General features: G+C 32.6%; 1 protein-coding gene across 1 annotated transcript; it reads left to right on the top strand.

Moving 5' to 3' along the window:
- Positions 1-9383: 9383 nt before the first annotated feature.
- Positions 9384-23563, top strand: LOC143045679 (uncharacterized). Its single transcript, XM_076218362.1, has 4 exons — positions 9384-9533; positions 17678-17818; positions 20722-22531; positions 22875-23563. The coding sequence occupies exons 1-4, from the start codon at positions 9447-9449 to the stop codon at positions 23258-23260; spliced, it is 2424 nt and encodes an 807-aa protein (XP_076074477.1). The 5' UTR covers positions 9384-9446; the 3' UTR covers positions 23261-23563.
- The last annotated feature ends 2197 nt before the right edge of the window (positions 23564-25760 follow it).

Raw genomic sequence — 25760 nt, forward strand, 5'->3', positions numbered from 1 at the left:
ACTGGCAGTTAAAACTTTAGCAGAGGCCATTAAAATTTTTGAAAACATCCTTCAAAACGACAATACTATATTAACCGAAGTAATTGTTTGGGAGCATTATCTTGGTAAAGCATATCACAGATTAAGTGGTGGAAGTGATGAAATATTATCAGGTCTAGATAAAAAGATATACATTAAGAAAGCAGTTGAACCTTTTGAACAGGTAGCCGTTCATTTCCAATCCACGGTTCCCAATGAAAAAGAGTCAAGAATTCTTGCAAGAACGTATGCTTATATCGCCTGCATTTACGTTTAGAAGAAACACAGTATAAAATCAGATGAACGTTTAGAAAAACTGAAAGTAAAAGGCATTACCGCATTACAAGATCCGATGCGAATAGCAGCCCTTGCAGATGAAATCTGCAGTAAACATCCAGATTGAGTTACGTTCAATAGACTTGGTATTTTGCAAGCATGGGAAAAAGAATGGTCAAAAGCGGAAGAGTATTACAACAAAACTATAGTTGTGTGCAGTGACTACAACTGGTTTGCCTACTTCTTACTTTCCCAGCTTTATTTAGATAAACATGTTGTCAACTTTAGGGTTGTCCAACAAGAGTCTAGAAATTCAGCAGAATTAACGAAATCCAAAGAATATGTAAAATTAAGTCTAGAAAAGAGAAAAACAAGCACCACACTGTGTAGACTAGCTAAAGTTTGCAAATACACGGGAGAATGGAAGGAAGCCATTGAATATCTGCATACCGCTCTCTGTAGCCACGAGTGTGACAGGCATCATGAGTTATATGCAATGTTGGCATACTACTTGTACCAAACTAAAAATTTTGAGGGTGCAATTCATGTAATGAAAAAAGCCATTACTATAGAGCCTAAAAATCAAGAAGATCCATTGAATTTCAGACAATTTCTTGAATATTTATTGGAAGAGTTTAGAGTTAACTTCAAAAAGTCAAAGGGACAAAATTGGCAGAGAAAGAAGAAAGATTTAGAAAAGATTTGCTGTGTTATAGAAGAAGCCTACAGCAAGCATGAGCAGAGAATCAAGTACCAGTGAATAAATGTGACTACCCACACGAGACTGTCGAAGTTATAGACACATTGATTAAAGAGACATCAAGTATAAGAGAGACTCTTTGATTATAATGGGGTTGAAAGCTTTAAATCACCACAAAGGAGAACATGTCAAGGAACGTGCAAGGAGACTGCGCGATATGGTAGAGAAATTGACCAACCATACACATCTAGATACAAAAGTTTCAATAGACGATTCCTCAAGACAAATATCCCATGAAGAGTATCTTTTTGGTCCATCAAAAAGATCATGGGTAGAAAATCTTTTCCTGGATGCAATTGAAAAAGATTTCAATATGACAGAATCAATTATATTAGGTACATAATTATTATACAGTGAACCCCCCTTTTTTTAAAAACTTTTTTAAATCATTCTCGTTTCAAATATCAGTTGAAATGTGTTAACAACTGATGAACAATTATACATTTAATCTGGGAACTCCTATTCTAATTTATAAAGAAAGTCACTGAACTATATGCAATTTCTTTGAAAAGTAATTTAATACTGGTTTCTTAAACTTAAATTGTAACATGTGATAGCATTAACGGTACCAATTTTACTGAGCAGATACAATTTCGACGATGAATATGAAACATATATTAAGATCATTCTTTTTCCAGGTCTAACATACGAGCCTGGTCACAATGCTGAAGATATCTTCAAAAAATGCAGAATTTTTGTTTTTGTCATTTCTGAGGATTTCGATACAGCCCGTAACAGAGAAGTGATCGAATTCGCGTTTCTTTACCGTCAGCATAAGTTACGTTATCGACAAACTTATTTCAGAAGTGACATAATTTAATTTTCTTCATCGACAAAATATTTAATGTGCAACGTGTAAGTTTTCATTGTTTAAGTCGAAGTTTTTTTAACACAGTAAAACATTTTTTATAATCAATCTCTGTCATTTGCATTTTCATTTTAACGGTAAAACGTTTCTACAATAAACATGACCTCATCGATTTGCTCAATGTAGATATTATATACTGCTTGCACTGTGAATATTTATGGGATTCAACACTGTAATAGTTTTTCTTTCGTCTGATACAGAATACCCCATATCTTTTCTTTTTCATAGCTATCTGTTTATTATGTCCCCAGGATTATGTCAATCATACATTGTTGCAATACCGACATGCCTATACTTTGTCACAGAAAAAACTGAAATAAATTTCCTTCAAATCGAAGTAAAAAATACAAATGTACCCTTTAACATTTGAAATGTTGAAGACAAAATTGCTCTATATCTTAAGTTATTGACGAATATTTGAAATTTAAACCTCTATACGATGTAATGTACGGCCAGTGGCGTAGCCAGGGTTGAAATGATGTGGATGCGAAAAAAATGTTGGGACCATATTATGCAGAAAATTATATTTTTTTGGACATTTTCCCATTTATGCATGAGTATTCCCCTAGAATCCGACACTAGTTAGATTTTTGTTTAATTTCAAAATACCAACCAAATATATTCATTTTCCAACAGAATTTTATTGTTTTCTCGAAAGTACCTTCATTCAATTCAAAAATATTTAATGTTAAATTTTCACACTTGACATCACAAAAATATAACAAGTACAGCGGCACCTCTGTTCATGGAACTTCGGAATATAGGAACCGACGTGATCCCCGTTCTCGGAATATAAGCCTCACAATGATTTTTTTGATTAACTGTCTTAAAGCGTTGCAGTGGACATGGAAATACCGGGCGGCCTGCGTCCGTCTGGTCTTGTTAGCACTGTCATGTATACAATTCCTGCCAGCTTTTTGTGAAACTTTTATCATCAGCAATGTCTTTGACAATTGCGAAAATAAGTCCTGATCATCTATTTTGAACCCATTGGAAATATAAATTATAACTGAAATCCAATTGCATTTGTTCTGAAGCTGTTATTTCTCTCCAGATATTTTGTATCTTCGATAAATAAAATAAGTGTAATGCTGGGATATAGGTACTCTTTTCTTGAAAATAAAATTAAAATATTTGTAACTTGATGGAGAAGGTATTTATAAGCAAAGAAATGATGATACTCCATTATACAAATACAGTTTTTATCACGTCGTCTTTCGCGTCACAGAAAACGTTATCAGGATATAACGGTTTAATTGTCAACTTGCTCGATTTCAGACTAAACATGCGGACTTGTTATAAGCACCCTCTATGCTTGTCATAGCCGACGACAAGCTACGACGTAGACTTTTCGCGAAAAAGTAGAGAACACTTTTTTGCGATTTATCCATCTTGTTTAACTACACTAAATGATCCTATGGGAAAGACCACGCATACTGCTTTGTAAATGATTGGACGATATTTTCAAATCCTCACCCTTGTAACATTCGGATATCACCGTTTGTATCTGCTGTGAACACATGCAATCATATATTTATTAAAAAAAAAATTGTTTGCCAAAATGATGTGGATGCTTGAGCATCTGAGCATACATGCAAGCTACGCCACTGACGGCATTTCATTTTATCATTGGTAATGATCCATATCTGACAGAGAAGAAATATTCATAATTCTCAGAAAGTTTTCATAAATATTGTTAGATACCACTAATCGTTCCAACAATCAAGACAACAGAGACAAATATGGAAAAAAATATGACTTAAGTGTTAGCATGTTCACGGAGACGGCACTCAATTTACAAAAAAATAATTGATGTTTTAAGGAACTGTAGAGGTCTCCACATGTTTTCAACAAGGGTAGAATTCAAAACCTTGAATATGAAAGCCTCGAAATCCATGATACTTTTTCTGTGCGGTAGTTATATCTACAAATTCCAATCATGTACACGACATATAATACATGTGTATTCATACATGTATATTTATATATTGGGAATTTATTTTTGTTTCCAAACAGAATTATAAGGTTATGTATAAGTACTTCCGTTCACTGCACAATTGTAAATTGTCTTCCTAAAGACCAGCAAAAGTTAATGGCACAAGTTCACGTAGTCATAAAAAAAAGTCGTATAATTTACGTTATCGAACAAAAAATCAGAAATACGGAATATTATATGTGAATCGTTAGGAAATCCGTTTCCCCTACATGTTTTAAAAGTCAAAGAAAAATGTTTTCCCTGATACAAACGTTTTAAGAACCAGCTTTGTGTAACCTATAGACAAATTCGACTGGATATAAGGAAGTTAATATGTTTACTCTGATTTGAAATTATCTTTTAGAACTTTTTTTAGTAATTGAGAACCTATGTTGTTTATGGGTAATAGGTGAAATGTTGCATGATCCCTCAAAATGACAGCAAGCGCAGTTTTCCGGACGATTTTCATTTGTACACTGCTAAAAACTGTCAGGTCCTGGCCATGGTATATTTTGGAGAAAATTTTTTTTAATGATTTTTACTAGAAAAAATATTCTCTGTGTGTGCCATTGCAAGAAATAGTTTTGCTCGTTATTTTGTCATATTTAAAAAAAATTCTCAACTAAATTTTCCCGTTTGAAACGGACGAAGACATATTCTAACAGAAGTACAAATACAAGTCCTCCCCTTTGTGTATACATATGAGAAAACATTTCAAAGTTATTGATTGAATTAAAATCCATAAATAAAGGCAACAGTAGTGTACCGCTGTTCAAAACTCATAAATCCATGGACAAAAAACAAAATCGGGGTAACAAACTAAAACCGAGGGAAACGCATTAAATATAAGAGGAGAACAACGACACAACACCGAAAAGCAACACACAAAACACCACGAGAATAACAAATATAACATCAAAACCAAATACAAGAATTTGGGATAGATAAGTACCGTGCCACGTCTTATCTAAAAAATAAGAGAAAACACAAACGACTCAACGTTAAAATGCAACACACACAGAAACGAACAATATTATAACAATGGCCATCTTCCTGACTTGGTACAGGACACTTTTAAAGGGGAATAAAAGTGGTGGGTTGAACCTGGTTTTATGGCATGCCAAACCTCGCACTTTAATGGCAAAGTTAAATATAACATTGAAATGACAACATAATATTACAGGACTACAATACAAATAAAAAGGAGACCATATTAGACAAAGAAAAGCATGATTAATAGATAACAAAAAGCATCAGGTTTAAAATTCAATACGCCAAAAACGCGTCTTGTCCACACAAGACTCAATAGTGACGCACAGATATAAAAGATCGAAAGTGAAAAAAGTACAAAGTTGTACAGCACTGAAGATCAAAAGTTGAAAAGGTTTTGCCAAATACGGCATTGTTTGTATGCCCGGGATAAGAACATTCTTATTATATAGAACAATTCATGCTATTGCAAACAGTAAATAACACATACGGTACACATTGTAGTCCGAAAAAGTAAAGGACTTCATTCCTATCAAACACCTTTTTAATTGTTTACCAGTATATTTCTTTTAGTTTTGGGTAAAATTGTAAAGGAAATAATACTATCAAGACGTCCTTCCATATATCTTTTTTTTCTGTTCTGACTTTGAAGAAATGACTACTTTTCGCCCAATCGAAATGGTGCATGGACATATTTTGTTTCATATTATTAGAATTATTTTCAATATTATCAATATTAAACTTGATTATCGACACATGAAAGTTTGTCAGCATTGTCAATCTTTTTAACGTTAAAGTACCAATAGTTCGGTCACTACTCAATTAAGTTTGTCGGTATCGTAGCTAATTTTGACGGTAAAGAAACATCAATTCGATCACTTCTCTGTTACGGGCTGTACAACACCAAGAGTTACTGCGCATCGATAACAAAGAAAATAGAATTATGCCAATTACAAGAGATACACCTATACCCGACTTTTTGAACACGTTAGAACCCGGTGATGCAGATGATATATTTTTGATCAGAAATGCCATACTTTTAGGTTTAAATTAAAGACAAGACTTGAATGACGATGATGACCCGAACTTATTGTCAAGGAGAAAATGGAACGAACAGATCAACCTTTAACAAACCAAAGATCAGAGAGTGAATAATGCATCTAGTATTTCAGTAGACCGTGGCACGTGCAGTTGCATTTTTATATTTTTTGTTTTCTCTGAAAAGTCTGTAGTATAGTATTCAAAAAGATTTCGTGAACAAATAACATCCTATCCCTGACGCTATACACAGTATAATTGACAATTGTATGACTGAAATTGTTTCCAAATATCTCGTTTTATCAAATTAGATAACAAAGTTAACAATTCATACGTAACTTGTTTTGTCTACTGTTTTGGTTTTGTACAAGTTATTATTTTTTTCGTCGGATTCTGTATCATTCATTATTTCATTGACAAATACATTTAAAATTATTCTGAAAGTAATGTTCCAACTTCCACAGGGAAAGGTGTGTTGAAAGTATTTGGCTGTCGCTTTAGTAAGAAAATAAAGAGATGTGCTGAAACTGCCAGTGAGCGAACTATATAAATGATGTAGAGATAATCAGCTGTAGGTTCTTTCATTGTATAGCTCATCAAATATTCAAATATTTACTTATTATCAGGTATCAATGTATAATGAAGATAAATTTAGAAATTATAAAGATTGAAAAGGCAAATACAATTGTTCTTTTTCATGTATTCCTTCTTGTTAGTTAAAATTTTTTTTTGGCTCCGGTACAAGCTGTGAATCTATTCATTGGAATAGTATGCGACTGTCATACATGTGAAATGTTTAGCTTACCATAAAACCAGGTATAATTCACCATTTTTACATAATGAAGTGCCTGAACCAAGTCAGGAATATGACAGTTGTCTCCATTCGTTTGATGAGTTTGAGCTTTTGATTTTGCCATTTCATTACGGACTTTCCGTTTTGAATTTTCCGTGGAGTTCGATATGTTTGTTATTTTAATTTTGTCAATTGTTCCACACACCACTTATAGTTGATCTATTGCTCATGATATCTGATACATGTAGTATACCAAAACCATAAAAAAAACTTAGCATTGACCAATAAACCGTGAAAATGGGTTAAAGGTTTGACGAAACGTTACAGTTTACAATCATTCCAAACACCCAATATATTTGACAGTATGCTTATAGTATTTATATATGGACGTGACAACGAAACCTTGATTCTTTATCACTGAAATGAGATCGAGTTCAGGTGAATTCTGTTTGACGGAAATGAAGAACATGCATATACAAATATAGTTAATCTTTTTACTCGTTATAAGAGAGTATTTCACATGACAAAAACAAAATTGGTTACAGGCAAGAAATCGCTGAACCATGAAAACGAGTTCATGGACAATGGACATATGACAGATGGGACCCGTGTAACATAATGCATCTGCATATACAAGGTGAGAATAATCCAGGTTTTCAAGCTTCTGAAATAGGAAACCTATATATATAGTTTACGTAGCCGCCGCCGAATTATATCTCTATCTCGCAATCTGCAAATTTGGTTGCAGGCAAGACAAAATCACACTTTCCTTGGTGTATATCAAAGCATGAAACTGGTCGGTTTATATGTTTTGTATCCTTCAATGGATATATGCTATTAATAGTTATTAACCTTTGAATTGAAAATTCATGAATGTTCAATGTTCAACAGCCCTCGATGTTTAAGCAGTCATAGACTTCATCAAGCAATCTTCAGAACTTATGAACGTCGAATGTCCTAATATGATAGTATTGATCCAAAACATGCGATTTAGACCTTTACTAGTCTGAGATTATCTGACATATTACGGCCTTTTAAGAGGTCGTTGGGCGTCAAAGCAATGTTGGAATAAGATATACGCTAGTACTATAGTCACTAGTCTAGTTGGTACTCTGCTTGTTTTCTTGTTTGGCTTGAACTTTCTATTCATTCGTAATGCATTCTTTTATTAAAATACAATCTTATCAAATAAAGATAAATTTCATATAAGTATGTTCGATTTGTTTTGATATATGGTTTAGACTTGTGTGCATTTAAATCATTGTCATCATGCATGTATAGAAATGAATGCACCTTTTGCAAGGTAAACTTCGCATAACAAAGCAGAACATTGGTGAAGTCAGTACTGGCAAAAATAGAAATAGAAAGGAGTAGGTCCGGTAAGGTAGGTTTTTGGACAACTTTTAAACACTTAAGTGTCTATTTCAATTGATTCGATTAGTATATGTGAAAGATTTTAACTGATTTAGTCATTAAAACGCTCTGATTCAAGCTTAAATATGAAAAATCTATCAAATATGCAAAAAAACGTCACTTTTCAGATGTTTTTTTTTGTCAAAAATGAAAGTGGAGGCATCCGTGTTCATCCCAACCTTTATATATGTTTTGTATTATCATCAGATACAACTCACATTTCATTATTATGAATGAACACTTTCATTTTAGACGGAAACCGTCTAAAAATTAACCAAAATGCTAAAATTTTGAAGATTTCAGTAATTTAGCATGACTTAATGATGCTAGAACGCGATATTTGTGCATTGTATTGTAAAAAAACAGCTCATATTTATGTAGCAGAATCATTTTACTTTCCAAAATATAGCTTAAAGATTACATTTTCACAATTTTCTAAAACTGCTATATGTTGGGGCCAAAGAGGGTTCTTACTGAACCTACTCCTTTACTTTGCTTAATATTACCATAAAATAATATAGGCCCCACTATTTTAAAGGTGGCACGGTAGTATTTGCATTCCATAATTTAGGTTTTGTGTACCCTACTTTAATAGGTCAATGTATCTGAACAGTGTGATTGGACTAAAAATACAGTATCAACTGAACATACTTTCCCAAACTGAGGGATGAATCAGGTGTAGAAAAATATGAAATAATTTTACATACAGATGAAAATGAATTTTTGGGAATTTTTGTTAATTTTGTATTTACTACGCGATAAAAGACCTAAATGCACTATAGTGGCCTTAGGTTTTTAAAAATAGCAAAAAAAGTAAACGGTCATGATACACATTCAAATTAATTTCTGAATAGTAAAATGAAAGTACTTCAGTTAACTGTGAATGTAGAATTTTTCGCAGTGTTAGAAATGGGTGGAAATTCTAAAAAGGCTATCATTATCCCCTATGGGCCAGGAAATACTACCGTGCCACCTAAAGTGTGTAACATATAAACACTACGGTTATCGTTCTTGTGTTTGTTGATAAATTAGATCCCGTTTCATCAATACATTATTAATTTACAATACATGAACTCAATAACTTGCATTTGAGTCTTTTACAAAAGTTTAAGGCAATATCTATGAAGATATTATTTTAAACCTACACTTGTGTTTACATAGTTTCAATTATTATGTCATAATGTAAACATGGAAAATATTAAGTTTATTTTTAGATCGAAAAGTTTCAAGACTAATTTTAACCAAAGGCCTCGGAAATTTTCCCCTGTCCAAGTTTTAGTCTACAATTGGTGTTTTCACTATATTGGAAGCGACAATGGCACTGGGTATCAAAGAAAAACATCAATTCGGATTCTATAACAATCTTAGATTGAGGATATTTCAAGTTCATGATGGGAACCAGGTAAAATATGTGTTTATTTTTATCATATACATGTAGTACGAAAAAAATAGTTAATTGTCTGTCATGATAAGAAAGTCACAGAATGCGATCGAGACTTAGGATAACAATCCGGCGTCAGTGTAAACTATTTAAATAAAGCTTTATATTTCAGAAGGTAAAATACCTTAATTGATGCTTCATACCTTGCATGCAGATGCATTAGATTACAGTCTCCGTCCGGCATTTGTTCATTGTTGTTGACCTCACGTTCATGGTTAAGCGGATAACTTTTTTTTTGTAATGTGAATTTCTCACTCATAATAAGTAATACGACAAATACATTTTGTTATATGGATTCCTTGCAAGGTCTCAATATCCATCAGACTTAGTTCATATGATCTCGACTTCATTGCACGTTTACCATGTTTACGTGGTTAAGTCCAAATCTCAAATACCATAAGCAAAAGGTCAATTTGATGTGAAATAACTGTAACGTGTACGTGTCTGACTAGCATGTAGTGAGGCATGTAGCAACTTACATTGACTTCCTTTTCAAAGATCAGTGGTTAATGTTATTATTTTTCTGATTTGGTAAATTTTTCAGTTACTATAGGTGACATATGTTTGGTGTAGGGAATGATTGCAGCATGTATATGTCCGTCTGCATGGATTCATTTGTATTGGCCTTATTTTTATGATTCATTGGTCATTGTTAAGTTTCATGGTTTGGTCTGACAGGGTTTATCTGACCTTGACCGTATTGACATGGTTAATTTGTCCATTTCCAATTTTTGTAATAAGGTCTTTTCTTTGATGATCATTAGCAACTGGGTAAGTATAATTGATTTATTATATGATTGTAAGGTGAACATGTCTGTCTTCCAGAGTTCATCTAATCTTTGAGTTCGTTAATAATAAACATTAGTAATGTTAATTATATTTGAAATTCATGGAAAAACTTTTTACACTGTCAACATGAATTCATTTATGATAAGTAAAGGAGGCAAAACATTTTAGTGTATGTACTTTTGTTTTGGAAACCAGAGAAATATCTAAAAATGTCAAAATGACAGAAAAACAAATGCTTGCATGTCGATCGAGTAAATTTTATTTTCTTTCATTTAAGGTTTTTCTAATATTCTTTAGAGTTCCAAGTTTAGTGTGTTGCGAGCTGATAAAAAGAAAATATTTAAATGTTTTGAAATTAATCTTTATGATGTTTGCTTGTCTTTTTAAAGAATTTTTGTCAGATTTTCGGAATCCTCTGGAACAGCGGTATACTACTGTTGCCTTTATTTATCCATTTGAATTCCTTATGCCCATTGACCCCATTTTTCTTTTTATAAATCTTTTACATGTGTAATTATAAGCCATCTGAAAAAGTCTTATATAATCTTTGTTGTTTTTTTAAAGTTTTTTAAGAACTTAAACTTGCCATTGATAAAGCAATCAAAAATCAAGAGAGAACATTTTCCCGTCAGAATTTCAAGCTATTGTCTCGAAAACAAGCACATTGACCTTTTAATTTTGCTCTATTGAGTCCTTTATTAATACCCTATCAATATTTACTAGTGCTATGAAAAGGTTGTTATTTTGAATTTGAGTAGCAAAATTCCTTAAGAGCTAATCCGTCAGAAAACCATGCAATATTCAGAAAATCGTCCAAATCAACAATCACAACTTGACAAATTCTTATACATCATCTTAATTGACATAAAATAAAAGAATTTTACCACTTAATTTTTCGCAGAATCGTATCAATTTTTAGTTACATACCTCATTTGTGTAATTCTGTAAATTCATAATGAAACCAAGGAAAAATTCAACTTTTTTATGCCTTTTAAAAATTAACCAAAAGAATATTTTTTGTAAAAAGCTTTATGTATACATTACTTGCGATTTATTTTTTTCAACAATAAGATTCATTTTTTAGATGATTGTTGCTGAAATCAATATTGCCAATATAATCCATATATTCCAGTGGTATATATAAAAGAAATTCCCCAGCCACCATTTGTTGTAGAATAACATGAATAAGTAAACAATTAAGTACCGGTCTTTGTAAGAATCATGCAGGTTCCTGTTGATAGGCGATTCATGACCCATCCTCAAATGTCTTTATATTTTGTTTATGAGGAGGGTATGGTATGAAAATAAGTTTCATGTATTAATTTTTTTCTTTTGAACCTTGGTTGCCATGGAAACCATCCTTACAAAATTTTGCCTAAATACGTTCATAAGTAGCCTTTGAAAATTGAAATATAAGGGGTTTTAAAGTCCCATAGAAATAAAGTTAATCAATACAAAAAATATGTATATTTACAGTATTGACAAACAAAACCCCTAACTATACAAAAACGTTAAAATTTTGAATTTACTAAATAGTTTGTTTCCATAGCAACCATTTAAAAATGTGTTAAAATTCGAAAATGAAAAATTTCAAAAAATCTTTAATTTTAAATCTGTTTATCTCCCAAGACCAACAATACCATGAAATGTCATTGACAAATTTTGAAAGACCACATTCTATATATTGATAAAATAAAAAGAAAGTCGTGTGTTTTTTTTTCTTTAAAAAAATAATTTTAGTCAAAAATTGTCAATTTTCACCAAAATTCAGATTACCAAACAGATGAATACTGAAACATTTTGAACTGAAAAAGCTAAAACATTCCATTTATACGTGCATTTCTGACACAAATTTGGTAATTATAAATGAGAATATGTGATTGATAGAGATATTTTGGTAGAGAAGGAATTTTTTTCTCTCTGGGCATGGTGCCACCCCCTCAAAATTCAAAAAATTATTAAAAATTTAAAAGATGGAATTCAATTGTGAACATTTTGAGCATTAAAACATGAAATTTCTTCAAAGGGTGAGAGCAATAATAGAAACCCCCTACACCATTTCTATACGACCCCAAAAAAATTTTGGGATCGTATAATGGTATGATGTCGTCGTCTGCGTCGTCTACGTCGTCTGCGTCGTCGTCGCCCGAAGACACATTGGTTTCCGGATAATAACTTTAGTTTAAGTGGATAGATCTTCATGAAACTTTTTCAGAAGTTTTAATACCACAAAAGGAAGGTTGGGATTGATTTTGGGGATGATGGTCCCAACCGATTAGGAATTAGGGGCCCAAAGGGGCCCAAAACAAGCATTTTTTTAGTTTCAGGATAATAACTTGTGTAGAAGTATTTCAATTGCTCTGAAATCATATCGCAATGTTTAAAACCACAAGTAGAAGGTTTGGATTCATTTTAGGGGTAATGGGGCCAAAGTTTAGGAATTAAGGGCCAAAAAGGGGTCAAAAGTAAAATCACAAAAATACTGAACTCAGAGGAAAATCAATTCGGAAAGTCCATAATTTGCCCAAAACAAGCATTTTTCTAGTTTCAAGACAATAACTTATGTGTAATTGTATGGATCTCTCTGAAATTGTACTACAATGTTCAATACTGCAATGGAAAGCATGGGATTGAGTTTAAGGGTTATTGCTCCAAGGGGGTTTAAAAAAATTGGGGGGGGGGATTTTTTGTTTACGATTTTTGAAGGGCTTCCTTTTTTTTCAAAATTTTTCAAATTTCGAATTTTGAAAAGTTTCAAGAAGAAATCTTCAATTGCACAGTATTGTGCAATAGATTTGTTAGATCTTTGACCACATTAATTTTGTGACAAAAACCTATATTATTTCAAAAATTTGATCACAATCCAAATTCAGACAGAATCAAGCTTGAATATTGTGACCAAATTTGCCCTAACTGTTCAGGGTTCAACCACTGGGGTCGTATAAAGCTGCGCCCTGCGGAGCACCTGGTTATATATTAACATATTTTTTTAGAAATGGGGAATGTGTCAAAGAGACAACAACCCAAGCAATCAACAGAAAATAGCCGAAAGGCTGAAAACTAAATGAAGGATAGCTGCGTCCCTAATTACACTTGTTTTGTGCAAATTGAAATTTAAAATCTTTAAGTGCTATTTCATGGTCTTTAAAATTGACTCTGTCCTAGTTTCATAAATTTTGCATCAATGATTATTTGTGTCTTTCAATATATATCAATGAGTGGCTTAAAAAATCCATTTAAATGTTCTTTGTATCTGTCGTTTTTTCTTCAAAAGCAAAAAAATGCATTTTACCCCTATGTTCCATTTTAGCCATAGTGACTAAGTTTCTTGAAGTACAAGGAAATAAAATACAAAGTTTATACAAGATACTCCCAAGTTGGGCCGAAATCGATTTAGCATATTCAGAAGAAGACTTTTTTTAAAGTAAGCAAACTAGATGAACAAATTGTGAAAAAATTCTTTAAAGGGCTATAACTCCAGAAGGATTCAATTGACAATTTTGGTCATATAAACTTATTTGTAGATCTTACTTTGCTGAAAGTTGTGCTGTTTACAGTTTATCTTTGTCATTAATAATATTCAAGATAATAACCAAAAACTGCAAAATTTCGGTACAATTAACAATTTAGTGGCCGCAACCCAACAATGGGTTGTTAGATTTATCTGAAAATTTGCTCTTAAGGCTTTAGTGTTTGAGATATAAGCTACACACTGCATGTTACCCCTATGTTCTATTTTTACCCATGGCGGCCATGTTTTTTTACGAAATTGAAAATAAAACACAAACTTTATTCTAGATATCTTAAGGATCATTCAGTTTAAGTTTTACTGGAATTGGTTCCGTAGTTTCAGTGGAAATGTTTCAAATATTTAACACCGAACAGACGACGACGGACGCCAAGTGATGGCAAATTTCACAGTTCCTTTGAAACGGTGAGCTAAAAAAAACTACGTCCGTCCTATTAGAAATAAACTGAAAATAAAAAATTAAAAACTTGTACCATCCAGAGCGCTAACGAGGCCACTTTCCACAAATTTTAATATTTTTAAGGGTCAAAACTCTTTAAAAAAAGTCCATTGTCCATCATTATAGAACATAATTTCGAATTTTTTATTTATAAAAATACTATTTTTGATATAACAAAAATAAAAAAATATTCTATTTTTTTTGTCTTAAAACAGTGGTTTTGATAAGAAAATAACACTCTGTAAAGATTATACCAATGGACAGTTTTAAGCTTGGTACAGTGTATCCAATTTCATTATCTATGGAAAATACATTGCCTTGTATTGTTTCTTTTGTGGACTAGTATACTATTGCGCAGAGTCAGATTATGTACACATAATGGCTGTTACTATTTACCTCCAATGTAAATCGACATGTACATCAAAACCTTTATGCAAACACTTATTTGTCACTATGTCAATTTAACTGGGTTAAAATTGAAATTGAAGAAGAACTACAGAACCTTTCTTTCTATTCTAATATATAATAAATTAATCTAACTTATGTAAAAGATTTGAAATACATGCGGAATGTGTCCATTGGACACAGATGATGCTCCCGCTTGCATATCATAAAAGTTATAAACGGACATAACTGAAGAACAGTAAAAGTGACACTTACCAATTGTGTACTAACTTTTATGGTGATAAGTATTGTGTAAAAGTTTCATAACATTTTGTTGAGGCAAACTAAAGAAAGAAATTCAAAACAAAAAAATCAGCAACTTTTTTCCTCTATAAAGAGGCATTGCATAGAACAGTGAAAGTGACACCACCAAAATTCAAAGTTGATCTGTATTTGGTGGTTTTAAGCATTGTGTATAATTTTAATAACATCTGGTAAAGACAAACTAAAGTTAGAGAACATAAACGGAAAATTTAGCAATTTTTCTATCTGTAAAGGGGCATAACTCTTGGACGGTTTAAGTGACACCACCAAAATTCAAACTAAGTCTGTGTTTTATGGTAATAAGCAATGTGATTAAGTTTCATAACATTTGTTTGAGGCAAACTAAAGATAGAGAACAGAAACCAACTTTGGGACGTACTGAAGGACGGACAAGGGTAAACCTTAATGCCCCCTCCGCCACTGCGGGGGCATAAAATGTGTAAATATAACAATTGATTAAATTAGGCAAAATTCAATGAATGGTCATTGCACATGGTTGTCATAAAGGTTTGAGAATCAAAAGAGTATATAATAGTTAGGACCAGCAAATTGTCCTCAAGGCCACAAGGAAAATGTGTTTTGAGAACCATAAAAAAAATCGATTATTCTGCCGTATACAAATAATAATCAGTTAGGTTTTTAAAAATAATAATAATAGACAAGCTGTCCTTTTCCACCATATACAATAGAAACATTGACAAATTCTTGCACAATTTAATGTAGATCGTTGGTATATTTTTTCTCAGATAGAACATGTAGAATTTGTATGCCCCCACCGTAGCAAAGGGGGCATTAAGTTGTACCCTTGTCCGTAAGTACGTCCGTTCCAAAAAAAAGTGCTGACTTTTTTGTTTCCGTTCTTTAACTTAAGTTCATGAAGTTTGCCACAACCAAATGTTTTGAAACTTATACACAATGCTTATTTCCATAAAATTCAGAACAGTTTGAATGTTATTGGTTTAACATGTACTGTCAATAAGTTATGCCCCTTATAAATTGGAAAAAATGCTGAATTTTCCGTTTCCGTTCTCTCTTTTTCGTCTGTCTGACATAGTTCATCTTACACTGACCTCATTTTCTTAGAACATTGATAATGTTAAGTTAATATGATACTTGAATTAAAATCTTTACATAACACTTACAGAGTTTCAAAAGTAATTCAATGATAAATAAAGCCAACCAGACATTTCAGGGTGAACCTTCTTGCTTAGCAGATCTTAGTCTAGGTTTAAAGTTTTTAAAGCATCTATCTGTTTCAAAAACCAACAATGAGTTGCATTAAATTGTTCCTGTAACTTTTTTATAGCCATTTTGAAAGACAAAGTATCCTGAGCTATTTTTTTTTAAATGTTCATTAAGATTTGTTTTTCTAGATAATCATGTTATGCTCATTGTTGAAGGATATACGGTGACCTGTGTTTGTTGATTTCTATGTCTTTGCTCTCTGGTGGAGAGTTAATTGTCTCATTGACAATTACAACACATCGTCTTATTTTTATACATAGACTTACTAGTAATTAAGTTTTGGATTCAACATTATTCTTTTTCACTGACAGCATCAGTCTTAGATACGACAACGGGTTATGCGTATTACCAATTTTTTTTAAACTTCTGAGATATCTTACATATATAAGATTGAAGGGAGGGGGTACATTTGCTTTAGAAGTTGTGTTATGCTTAAATTCTTAAAATACTTAGTTCACAAGTAAACTAAATGAGATACCACGTTTTTTTTTCAACAAATTTTATAATTTTGAAAAAAAAAAAAAAAAAAAAATCGAAAAAAGGGGGGTGGACCATACCCAAAGTGATGATTTTTCATTTTGTACAAGTCTATCTTCATTTACTATATATTTTTGTTTAAAATTAACAAATGCGTGTCAGAATTGCACATATAAATGGAATATTTTAGCTTTTTAAGTTACTAAATGTTTGATTATTCATCTGATTGTTAATCTGAATTTTGGTGAAAATTGACAATTTTTGACTAAAATTTTTTTTTTAAAGAAAAAAAAACGCACGACTTTCTTTTTATTTTATGAATATATAGAATGTGGTCTTTCAAAATTTGTCAATGACATTTCATGGTATTGTTGGTCTTGGGAGATAAACAGATTTAAAATTTAGGAGTTTTTGAAATTTTTCATTTTCGAAATTTAACACATTTTTAAATGGTTGCTATGGAAACAAACTATTTAGTAAATTCACAATTTTAATGTTTTTGTATAGTTTGGGGTTTTGTTTGTCAATACTGTAAATATACATATTGTTTGAATTGATTAACAATATTTCTATGGGACTTTAAATTCCCTTATTTTATATTTTCAAAAAGGGTCTTTTTTCACATATTCAAGCAAAATGTTGATTTGATGGTTACCATGGCAACGGGCATAATACAGGGAAAATAAAGACAGAATTTTACTCATCTACCAAAGTTCTTATGATATAGGGCAAAAAAAATTACTTCTGTGACATGTCATGAATCACCTTCTGCATGATTTTTACAAAGACAGGTACTTAATAATTCAAAACGTCTGAAATCGAATTACACCGTAAAAACGTTATTGGGGGTTGTTTAAATGAAATTGAATCATCTTTCTAAGATCGGATTTGAAAATAGTTTTATTTTTTAACTTATAGTTGAGATACCTAGAAGGAGAACAGAACGTGGAACTGCAGTGTTGTCATTCGTGTATTAAACCTGTTATTGAAAATTTCCAAGCTGTTCTGATGTTCCAGAACCCTGAACAGAAAACAAGAGCAATCGAATGTCTTGAAAAGGTATATTGTTCATAAAAAAGGAGATGTAGTATGATTGCCAATGAGACAACTCTTCACAAGAGATCAAATGACACAGAAATTTACATCTATAGTTCATCGTACGGCCTTCCACAATTAGAAACGTCTATATCGCAAGCCCCGAAATGACAAATGTAAAACAATTCAAAAGAGCAAACTAACGGCCTAATTCATATTCAAAATATAGAACGAAAAACAAATATGTAACACAGCAACAAACGACAACCACCGTATTGCCGGCATCTGACTTGGATCAGACACATTAAACAGAATGTGGCGGGGTTAAACATGTTAGGGGGTTTCCCGTAACCTAGGACAGTGGTGTAACAGTTACTGACAGCTAGTTCAAAGCCAATAGTAACTAATAAAATATAATGCATCTAAGACCAAATTATTAATCAGTGCACATCCAATATCCAATGTATTTAGTGTAAGGCATCATAAACAGTCAGATAAAAACATGATCTTGTACAATGCCAAGACACAGGTATTAACAGATTGTAGATCCATGAATGTGCATAATATGTATACAACAATAATATTTAGTTTGCTTTTAAATTACTGATAATAAAAACAATTTTAATTCCAATAAAAACAATATTCTAAGATCTAATTACAGTGTTGAATTGGTAACCTTTAAGACTGAGTTTATTTAAAGGATCGAAAAGTTTACCAGGATCGTTTCTTAATTTTCGGGCAGTTTAAGGTGTCAGACCACCAATTACTCCCTCCAATTTAGAACGTATGTAAAAGTAGTCCTACTTTGACACAAAATAGTGCTTTTGATGTCATTGTTTACTTAAACTAACCAACAAATTTGCAGAAATGAAACTTTTGGTGAAAGGGAAATATATTTAGACCATTTTTAGCCAAAATTCACTTGTCTATGAGTTTGCATTAAAAATTCAGGATTAATGCTCTACATAGTACACTAATTTAAGATTTCCAGAAAACCGGGAGTTATTTTGGTAGTACCTGTCTTTTCAAAATCAGAAATTTGTTACAAGACTTTAAACATTGGTTGAAAATTGGCAAGTAGGAAGATGATACATGTACAATTCAGGATATACCTGGTTTCCTTGAAGTTAAACTTAAGGTAAAATATTTAGAAAGCTGTGAAAATTGCAAAATTTGGTTGAACAGATAGGGATCTTTAATTGGTGGTCTGACACCTTAAACAACATCTCCGAAAAATGTTAACATACTTATGACTTTGAGGTAAAGGCGAAAAAAAATGTCAGAAAAAAAATATAGTATGTAATTAGGCAAAATGAGCATATAGTACATAGAGTATGTAAGAAAGTGTTCTAAATTTTAATGGAGCTTAATAATAGATATCAATAAAATTGTTTAGGGTAGTAGTGAACCAGTAAATAGACTTATATTGTTTTGCCTTACATCGGTATCACAAAAACTTAGATAAATGAACCGTGAAATCGAGATAAAAGGTCAGTTAAATCCTGACAACTATACAAGTATACATTATTTTAGACACTTCCCTTGTCGGCTCACCTGATCTAATTACTTTTCGAGTTTTTGCTTGTTTTTTACCTTGAATTATTTGTCTTCTTAGTCGATATATGAAAATTGAACATCGGCAAACCACCGTTGCCTTTATTTGTGACCCAAACTCAGTTCACCATCATCTTACAACATAGTTTGGTAGACATTGTTCTTTAGTCAGTGTTCATCTGACCTTGATCACATTCCATGATTTATTACTCAACGTTTAAGTTTTCTATATAGAATTATTGTAAAGTAAACATGTCCTCTCACTAAATAATTCAAAGTTTAGCTAACAAACTGGCGCCATAAAGAAACTTAAACGCCGATCAACAAAAGTCAGGTCAAGGGTTAGGTTAATCCTGCGGAAATTCAAAAGGCATTAGTCGATCAAGCATAAGTTGCTATTGCCATGGTAAACTAGAACAAAGAACGAAGAAAGACGAACAAGTCCACAAAACACATAGAAAAACTAAAGACTGGTCAACATGAATCCTACCATAAACTAAGGTTAATCTCGGATGCTAAAGAGGGGTAAGCAGATCCTTCTTCCATGTAAGCAGCAGTATTCTAGAAGAGAAATATTGATAGGAGACGCAAGCCCTGAAATATCTTATCAACCGGTAGATACATACTCCATATGTATGAGCTGATGGTTTGTGGCTATATAGATAGGGAAGCTAAAATCGCCCCTTTGTCATAGTTTTTTTCTCAATTTCTAGACAGGATATCTGTATCTGTTGCATCCTTTATTTCAAGTCCGAAGAGAGAGACGCGTTAGCTTATTCACCAAACTTTGAATTATTTAGTGAGAGGATATGTTTTCATTACACTAATTCTATATAGAAAATTTAAATGTTGACTTATGATTCACGGAATGTGATGAACACTGACTAAGGAACATTGTCTATCAAAATATGTTGTATACCAATAAACCAATTACACGCACTGATCATGGAAACGATCATGTAAAAACTACCAGTGCTTAGTATGCAGTTCTTGCTATGAACTAGGTTCTTGCAAATATGAAACTATTTACAAACATATAAAAACTTAACAAGGTCAAACACCCGGAAAATCTTACCGTCAAACATTATCAAAAAGATATAGTATCAGTCTTCAACGATCTATCCTACTTATGTTACTATTTCTTGAATTTTGACTTGGAAATGGTGGATAACAAAATGAGGTCCGGAATTCATTCTTTGAACTTTGAACGGAAGAAACTAAAGAGCAATAAAATCACTCAACAACGGTATACCGTTGAAGTCTACGTTGAATATGAATACGCCCGATTAATTTTATTTTTATTATTATAAATTACAGTTGTTATTCTCTTAATTTCAAATGTGAAATAATAAGACCTTCTGTGATTATTTCAGATTCGTGATACATACAAACAAAATTTGAATATTCAAGCAAATCTTGCAGAAATGTATAAACAGACGAAACAGACAAAAAGAGAAGAAGATTGCAAGAAGAACATAGAACTAATTCTACATTCCCCCAAGAAAGACCTCGAAAAAGCCAGAAGTTTGGCAGAACAAGGATATATTTTGATGATAGACCTTCATTCAGAGACGACTGATAGTCCAGAGAAAAAAATCATGGACTTCAGGGATCAAGTGAAAGAAATTTTGGAGTCCTCAAGAGGTCGTATACAGGTTGCAGGATGTGAGAGTATTCTTAAAGACGTAACATCAATTCGGAAAAAGCTGTTGGGGTTGCATACAAATTGCCACAAAGAAACGACCCAAGAGAGGAAACGGGCAGTTAAAACATTAGCAGAGGCCATCAAAATTTTTGATAACATCATTCAAAACGACAATACAATATCGACAGAAGTAATTGTTTGGAAGCATTATCTTGGTAAAGCATACCACAGATTGAGTGGTGGAAGTGATGAAATATTATCAGGTCTAGATAAAAAGATATACATTAAGAAAGCAGTTGAATCTTTTGAACAGGTAGCCGTTCATTTCCAATCCACGGTTCCCAATGACAAAGAGTCAATAATTCTTGCAAGAACGTATGCTTATATCGCCTGCATTTACATCCAGAAGAAACACAGAATAAAATCAGATGAACATTTAGGAAAACTGAAAGTAAAAGGCATTATCGCATTACAAGAGCCGATGCGAATAGCAGCCCTTGCAGATGAAATCTGTAGTAAACATCCAGATCGAGTTACGTTCAACAGACTTGGTATTTTGCAAGCATGGGAAAAAGAATGGTCAAAAGCGAAAGAGTATTACAACAAATCTATAGTTGTGTGCAGTGACTACAACTGGTTTGTCTATTCCTTACTTTGCCAGCTTTATTTAGATAAACATGTTGACAATTTTAGGGTTGACAGACAAGAGCTTAGAAATTCAGAAGAATTAAAGAAAGCCAAAGAATATGGAATAATCAGTCTAGACAAACGAAAAACAAGCACCACACTATGCAGACTGGCCAAAGTTTGTAAATATATGGGAGAATGGAAGGAGGCAATCAGATATCTGCATACTGCTCTCTGTAGCCACGAGTGTGACAAGCACCACGAATTATATGCAATCTTGGCATACTGCTTGTACAAAACAGGAAATTTTGAGGGTGCAGTTCATGTAATGAAAATAGCCATTACTATAGAGCCTCAAAATCAAAAAGATCCATTGAATTTCAAACAATTTCTTGAATATTTATTGGAAAACTTTAGAGTTAACTTCAAAAGGTCAAAGGGACAGATTTGGCAAAGAAAAAAGAAAGATTTAGAAGAGATATGCTGTGTTCTTGAAGAAGCACACAGAAAACATAAACAGAGAATCAAGTACCAGTGGATAAATGTAATTAATAACTACCCACACGAGACTGTCGAGGTTCTAGACACATTGATTAAACAGACATCCAGTGATAGGCGAGATACTTTGATTAAAATGGGGTTGAAAGCTTTAAATCATCACAAAGGAGAACATGTCAAGGAACGTGCAAGGAAACTGAAAGAGAAAAGAATGACCAATCATACACATCAAGATACAGATGTTTCAATAGACCAACCCGTTGGACATGTATCAGAAAATTCTACAACAACTGATGATGAGTATCTTTACGACTATTATGTTCTTTTTGGTCCATCAGAAAGATCATGGGTAGAAAATATTTTCCTTGATGTGATTGGAAAAGATTTCAACACGACAGAATCAATTTTAGAAGGTATACATTAAATTTAAGAATCATGGATCATTCAATTATTATTTAGCAAACCCTTTTTTCAGAGATTTGATTTTTTGCTTAATCCTTTATTTCAAATGTCAGTTGATAATGTGCTAACAACTAGATAACAGTTATACACTCAACTGGGGCCCTATACACTTGTATGTATAAAGGCCTGGAATTAAATGCAATTTCTTTTCAGTTTTTCGAAAATTAATTAACCACAGGTAATTTCTGAAACTTATTGTAACATGGAATAACATAAAATGTACCAACTTTACTGCAAGAGATGCGAATTTCGACAATTAATGTGACATATATTTCAAGCTGGTTCTATTTCCAGGTCTAACATTCAAACCTGGACACACTACTGAGTATATCTACAAAAAATGCAGAATGTTTGTATTTGTCATTTCTGAGGATTTCAAAACAAAACCAAGACTTACTGCTCTTGCCCAAGAACTCAAAACTCTGTGCATCGATAACAAGGAAGATAGAATTATTCCAGTAACACGAGATACAGACATGCCGGACTTTTTGAACACTTTAGAACCCGGTCATGCAGATGATATATTTACGATCAGAGGTGCCATTCTTTTAGGATTGAATGAAAGACAAGACTTGCATGATGACGATTGTGATGCTGATGTAGAGCACAACACCAGTGACGAGGAGAAAATAGAAGAAACAGATGAAACTTCGATATACCAAAGAACAGAGAGCGAATAATGCATTAAGTTTTCAAGAAAACGTAAAACATACAGTTGCATATGTAAATTATTTTAAGTTTTTACGTGAAGCTGTAGCCCTTATTGCATTATAAATACTTGAACAGGGTTGTTGACAAATAATATTTAATACCTTACGCTGTAACACAATAAATGAAAAATTCCGAAGATAGATTTGAATATGTCAACCCAGTATCTTGCAACTTATACAAGTAGTCAAATAGTATGTTCTTGAAGTTGTTAACAAATAGGAAAACAATTTCTTTTCATCAAATTAGAATACGAAAATGAACATTTCAAATGCGACCCCTTTTATCAATGTATTTTCAGTATTGTTGTTCGTTTTTGGTTTCTAAGCTAGATTTTGTATCATAGTTCCGAGATAGTAAATTGTAAAATAACAAAATACCGAACTCCGAGGAAAATTCAAAACGGAAAGTCCCTATTCAAATGGCAAAACTAAAACTTAAAACATATCAAACGAATGGATAACAACTGTCATAGTATTGTCTTGGTACAGGCATTTTCTAATGTAGAAAATGGTGTAAACGTGTTAAGAAATTATTAAGAAATTAAAGTTCAAACTCTTTAAGGCAAAGCAGAATTTGTTTGAATAAAAACAAAAATTGCCAATGACAGAACTATCCACCAGTCTACAAAGGTAGATGTTTAGCTGATTCGTTTTCATTTTTGTGGGGTTGAGACTTCCTGATGAAGGTATATTCAATGGGCGCAACAAATAATAATTTATTTACATATCCTTAAAAAAAACCTTAGCTTATAATTAAAGTGTTGTGGTTTATTCATCCTACAAGGTTGATAGCGTATCTGAGTACTAAACTGGAAATATAAATTATTTGAATCTCATTAGTTTTTTGTTTTATACACTTTTTGGTGTATATAATCACTCAGTTTCTACCTACCGAATTAGACAATTTATCGGGTTTGTAATAACATGAGCAAAACAACGAGTGCCACATGTGGAGCAGGAATGCTTACCTTTCCGGAGCACCTGAGATCACCCCCAGTTTTTGGTGGGGTTCGTGTTGCTTAGTCTTTAGTGTTCTATGTTGTGTCGTTTGTACTATTATGCATCAGTTTTATTTTTAGACATGGCGTTGTCAGTTTATTTTCGATTTATGAGTTTGACTGTCCCTGTGGTATCTTTTGTCCCTCTTTTTTTCTGTATATTTGTTCCTTGAACGAATGAGCTTGCAAGAGTGAAAGTGTTCGAGGAAACTCACTTTCAGGCGTAACACTTTAGGTTGGTCAAATATAGAATTATGTATTGTAAAATATTGTGGTTTCCCTCTCATTTATATTCCTTAAGAGACAGAAAATATTAGATCATTAGATACTTATCACTTTGGGTCCAGTTCTACACTGTATTCTCTATGAACGTTTATATTGAGGTCATAAATTGTTGATGGAGTTGTACAATAAAGTGTCTGTTTGATTATAAAAGACAAATTATGTAATTTGGTCAATTCGATGGGCATTTAAGAGGATGGGATTCCAAGTAATGCACCTCCTTAATTGTCAGTTGTTTGTTGATCATGGCAGTTGTCAATCATATGGGCATAGTATCAGTAATCTAATAAAAATTTCATAAATAGCAAGCAAATTGACAAAACTAAATACCAGTCTTAAATTTCCACAACAAAAAAGGTAAAACATTCCAAGAGAGCGATCAGTCCAAGATATTTGTAAACTTCATTGCAAAAAAAAAGTTCTATAAATCACTTCATAGAAAAGTTTAAAGTGATCAAAACCATTCCAAAAGTATTGCGTGAACTGGGATCACCTTTTTCATAATGGTCAACAAAATCATGGAGATATGACAATAGTTTTACACTTAAGACACAGAAGGCAATAGAAAGAGCGTCTGCAGCTGCTGGAGCCATCGCTGGTATCAATGACAACATTGTCATATCTTTGGAAATTACACCCAAATCATCAAGGCATACAAAAACAATACCGCCAGGAGAACGGTAGGTTGTGTATGACGTGCTAGAAGAATTGAAACCAGTTGTGTATGACGTGCTAGAAGGCTCACAAGGAAGCTATTAAACCAAGAGTTCCAAATGGTGAAGTTGAAATCATCCCTTCGTAAATTTTACGGACGCCATCACGAGTTGGTTGACCGTTATGGAATAACCGTTTCACAAATGATATCGGATATGTTCCTTACATCGTAACTACAATCCCCTTCCCTTTCATGAATATGACCTACCGAATTAGACTATTTTCCGGATTTGTAATCACATAAGCAACACGACGGGTGCCACATGTGGAGCAGGATCTGCTTACCCTTCCGGAGCACCTGAGATCACCCTAGTTTTTGGTGGGGTTCGTGTTGTTTATTCTTTAGTTTTCTATGTTGTGTCGTGTGTACTATTGTTTTTCTGTTTGTCTTTTTCATTTTTAGCCATGGCGTTGTCAGTTTGTTTTAGATTTATGAGTTTGACTGTCCCTTTGGTATCTTTCGTCCCTCTTTTGTG

This window comes from Mytilus galloprovincialis, chromosome 1 (genome assembly GCF_965363235.1).
Source record: "Mytilus galloprovincialis chromosome 1, xbMytGall1.hap1.1, whole genome shotgun sequence".
Classification (NCBI taxonomy): Eukaryota; Metazoa; Mollusca; class Bivalvia; order Mytilida; family Mytilidae; genus Mytilus; species Mytilus galloprovincialis.